The following is a 4,884-nucleotide window of genomic DNA, read 5'->3' as shown; positions in this document are numbered from 1 at the left end:
GAGGAAAGACAGACAGAGCGAAACAAGAATAGAGACAGAATTAATTAACACTATTGCGTGTTTGTATGTGTCTTTTCTTACTAATCTTCTCAAAACTTACCAGTTGTCCAACCATGGTGGAAAACACGAATTTTAAAAGACAGCGGACCCTCGACTTGTCCTCTAAATGCCGCCATTGAATCGGAGTAAATTACGCGCCAATGTGACCCTACCCGCAGATCCTGCCAACCAAAACCCACCAAGTCACACACGTGAGACGGCGCGGCCAACTGTCACGCCAGCAGCGGAGCTGGCGGCAAGAAGATCTGACCGAGATTATTGCATAAACTGCATCCCAAAATAACGTATTTTACAGGAAAACAAAACGAATTGAATTGGATGGACGGACGTTCGTTCGTGTTTTTTTTTTTTATTAGCTAGCTAACGGATAAGCAGAAGTCTGCTTGAACTGCAGTGAACGTTGTTAAATAGCTATAGCCACATAGCGACTTCATCCTGGCCATCATATTCAGATTGAGACCATGCGCTGAGGTCACTTTTAGCCAACACGTATTTCTACATTATTTTCGCTGATTATTATACTTAGTGCTACATCAATGATTTTGAAGATCGTTTCGACGGTTTACTATCTAGACTAGACTATATTGCTACGTTACACCCTCACAGCAATTTTTAAATAAAAAAAACACCAGCAGCTTCCTGTCTGTCGTTAGCTGCATCACTTCAGAGTGTTATTAGAAGAAAATTGTAAAATAGTAGGAAATGTTTACCAATAAAAAAGCTTGGTTTTCAAAAAGTGTGAATGAGGACATTCGTCGCCTGTGGGGTAAGTGGATATCTGTTTAGCTCCAATACCAGCTACTGCAGATAAATATGCTGTGTAGCCAGATTGCTTACTTAACTTTAGCTGAAGCCAGGTAAATAATTGTCATGGGGTGAGTAATCTCTATGTAACTAACAGTATGTCATGGCTCCGCAGCCAATATAGTCTGCATTTAGAAGGGTAACAGTTACTGGAGTTCTGTTGAAGTTCTGTTAAAGTTAATTGATGCTTAGTGGTGTCCCCAGCATTAAACGTAACGTTATCTATCTGTCATATCTGTCAGTACAGTTAATATTGATCAGTTCGTTTTTAGTGGAAACGTGATTAATTTTCAATTTTTAGTGTCAGAAGGTGGCGCCATTGTGTGTTGGCGAGCAGCAGAGTATCTATTCAGCAACGACGCCTCCTGTTGTGATACACGAAGGTACTGTGCCTATCCGTCTTATTTATACGGAAGTACGACTACAGATGTCAGGGAGTAGTTTTGCACGTTCTTTGAAGTCACCCGATCACCATTGACAATAGGAGGCTACCTACATTACTGTGCACATGAACGCCGCTTAAGTGCTGTAACTAACTGTTTACAATCCCCTGTCCTTGGAGTGTACAGGTATTTGAAGTGCGAGGTAGAAATACAACAAGCTGCATTAAAGTATGTCTGCGGCTGCACAACTGCGTTTTCTTGCGATGAAGTTTCTTTCTGTGAAAGGATGATGTGGCCCACACAATGTCAATCAGTCTGTGTTCTAATAATCGTTTTATTGAATATGTTACTGTGTTTATTGCAAATGTTATCCTCATTGAGACGATTGTATTTCACTCAGGATATTTGATAGTGTGGATTATGTAGAAGATAGGGCCACGGTTTTCCACAGCGCGTACATCTCCACATGTGAAAAGACCCAGAGCTTGGAGTCGGTGTTAATCGGCCACTACGTACTCCCCCCAGCCAGCGTTCAGAAAGGTTAGGAAAATATCATATATTATGTACATATATATATGTACATCTCAACAGATTTAAACTCATTTTGTAAATATTCGCAAGATACCTTTGTTTTCCAGAGCTGTTTTCTACCTCTCCCTTATCACTCGTGAGACGAATTTTAATAATCATTTTACCCATATTATACTAAAATTGTGTACTGCAGTATCACATAATAGTACTGTACCTGTTACCATTTTCCAGTCGCAATACGACGCAGTGCAACCAGGTAATTTTGTCATTTCAGAAGTAAGATCAGCTGTCGGACGTTTCATTTGGGAGCAAGGAGGCAATCACAATACAGTAAAGGTTGTTACTCAGTCATGTGATTAAAATATATAATTTCATTTTCTTTTTAGTTGTACAATTTAATATAGCACAGCAAGACATTTCCCTCCTGGTGACTACAGAGTATATTTATAAACAAAAAAAAATGTGTGTCTTTATGAGGTTCCATGTGGCAGGGAGAACTTTAGAGAAGAAAAAATGGAGACGGACGAAGAATTCCGTGGGTCACAAGATGGCAGTGTAAATGGTGAAGAAATAAGGTATGTAGGCTGTACCATCTGTGCGGAGTGCTTCAGAACTGTTGATGGTGTTGTGCCGTTCAGTATTAATTATTTCGAACCAGTAGGGGTCACTGTTTGCTCAAATTAGGCCAATAAAAAAACGTGCATTTCATGTTACAACGGAATCCCTTTTCACATCCATGTCCATGCAGATAATTGCATCAGTTCCTCACTAAACAAAATAGACCATATGAGATGTGCCTGTTCAGAATTTGAGTGCTGAATATTTTAATTACTTAAATACTAGTTCACTGGTGTATTTAAATTTTTAATGGGTTTTTATCAAGCCAAGAAGCATTCAAATGGACAACTCATCAAAGAGAAGCCTCCCCGTGTTGCAATGTTCAGCAGTACCCTGTCAATAACATGCTCAGAGGTAAAGTGGAAATTCACTATTTTGTTTGTGTGTGTGTGTCAGGAGGGAGGGACTATGTATAAAAATTGCTGTAATTCTTAAAGGTTTATATGATATTTTTGTTAAACCCCTTGAATTAAAGCTGAAAGTCTGCACTTCAATCACATATTGATTGCTTGCTTGCCATTGTGATGGCATACAGAGCAAAAATCATGAAAATTGTGTCACTGTCCAAATACTTATGGACCTTATATATATATATATATATATATATATATATATGTATATATATATATAAATTGAACACACTACTGTTCAAAAGTTTGGGGTCACTTAGAAATTTCCTTGTTTTCCATGATAACATACATGAAATGAGTTCGAATAGGAAATATAGCGAAATGAATTGGAAATAGAAATAAAGATAGATTTGGAAATAGATTTTTAACTGAAATAATTTAACTGAAATAATTGTGTCCTTCAAACTTTGCTTTCGTCAAAGAATCCTCCATTTGCAACAATTACAGCCTTGCAGACCTTTGGCATTCTAGTTGTTAATTTGTTGAGGTGATCTGAAGAGATTTCACCCCATGCTTCCTGAAGCACCTTCCACAAGTTGGATTGGCTTGATGGGCACTTCTTACGTACCATACGGTTAAGCTGCTCCCACAACAGCTCAATAGGATTGGGATCTGGTGACTGTGCTGACCACTCCATTATAGACAGAATACCAGCTGACTGCTTCTTCCCTAAATAGTTATTGCATAGTTTGGGGCATTGTCCTGTTGTAGGAGGAAATTGACTCCAATCAAGCGCCGTCCACAGGGTATGGCATGGCGTTGCAAAATGGAGCGATAGCCTTCCTTCTTCAAGATCCCTTTTACCCTGTACAAATCTCCCACTTAACCACCACCAAAGCAGCCCCAGACCATCACATTGCCTCCACTAGTCTTGACAGATGGCATCAAGCACTCCTCCAGCATCTTTTCATTTGGTCTGCGTCTCACAAATGTTCTTCTTTGTGATTCGAACACCTCAAACTTAGATTCATCTGTCCATAACACTTTTTACCAGTCTTCCTCTGTCCAATGTCTGTGTTCTTTAACCCATCTTAATCTTTTCTTTTTATTGGCCAGTCTGAGATACGGCTTTTTCTTTGCAGTTTGCGCTGCTCTGTGAAGGGAGTAGTACACAGCATTGTACGAGATCTTCAGTTTCTTGGGAATTTCTCGCACGGAATAGCCTTCATTTCTCAGAACAAGAATAGACTCACAAGTTTCAGAAGAAAATTCTTTGTTTCTGGCCATTTTGAGCCTGTAATCGAACCCATAATTGCTGATGCTCCAGATACTCAAGTAGTTTAATTGCTTCTTTAATCAGCACAACAGTTTTCATAACATAATTGCAAAAGGTAATGATCAGTTAGCCTTTTAAAATGATAAACTTGCATTAGCAAACACAACCTGCCATTGGAACACAGGACTAATGGTTGCTGGTAATGGGCCTCTGTACGCCTGTGTAGATATTCCATTACAAATCAGCCGTTTCCAGCTACGATAGTCATTTACATCATTAACAATGTCTACACTGTATTTCTGATCAATTTGATGTTATTTTAATGGACAAAAAATTTACTTTTCTTTCAAAAACAAGGAAATTTCTAAGTGACCCCAAACTTTTGAACGGTAGTGTATATATAACAAATACAAATATGCATTAAAGTGTGTGTTGCGCTTACTTCCTTGATGGTAAAATTCCTTGAGGTTTACAACAAAGATGTAGTGCGAGCTGCTTTAACGTAGTTCTTTAGTTATGTAAGGTGAATTACAATTACATTGTGTGCTGCTGTTTCCTTTACAGGATATGTTTGTATAGATGAACTGAGGAAGTATTCGGGTGAACTACACGACTTCCTTCCCGGCCACTCAGGTTATTCAGTGTCTAAAGTTCATATTTAAAAGTATAGTATCACTTCTGTTGGAGAGAGAACTATCTGGAATACTCACTGATTAGCTGTCTTTTACATGGGTAATGGCCACATGGGCCCTTCTACTGAGTTAAAATTGTAAGGATGCAGAAAAGCAAACTCAATTTGGTAAAATATTCAGCCATTTTTCTGGTGCTGGTAAAATTGAAGAACTCTACAAATATATTGTGC

The 4,884-nt window shown here is 38.6% G+C and overlaps 1 protein-coding gene across 1 annotated transcript; it reads left to right on the top strand.

The window, feature by feature from the left end:
* Window positions 1–762: 762 nt before the first annotated feature.
* terb2 (telomere repeat binding bouquet formation protein 2) lies at window positions 763–4,684 on the top strand. The gene is made up of 6 exons (XM_036544338.1): window positions 763–826; window positions 1,166–1,247; window positions 1,648–1,787; window positions 2,053–2,094; window positions 2,667–2,750; window positions 4,587–4,684. The coding sequence occupies exons 1-6, from the start codon at window positions 763–765 to the stop codon at window positions 4,682–4,684; spliced, it is 510 nt and encodes a 169-aa protein (XP_036400231.1).
* The last annotated feature ends 200 nt before the right edge of the window (window positions 4,685–4,884 follow it).

Source organism: Megalops cyprinoides, chromosome 13 (genome assembly GCF_013368585.1).
Source record: "Megalops cyprinoides isolate fMegCyp1 chromosome 13, fMegCyp1.pri, whole genome shotgun sequence".
Lineage (NCBI taxonomy): Eukaryota > Metazoa > Chordata > Actinopteri > Elopiformes > Megalopidae > Megalops > Megalops cyprinoides.
This window is presented reverse-complemented; position numbering and strand designations above follow the sequence as displayed.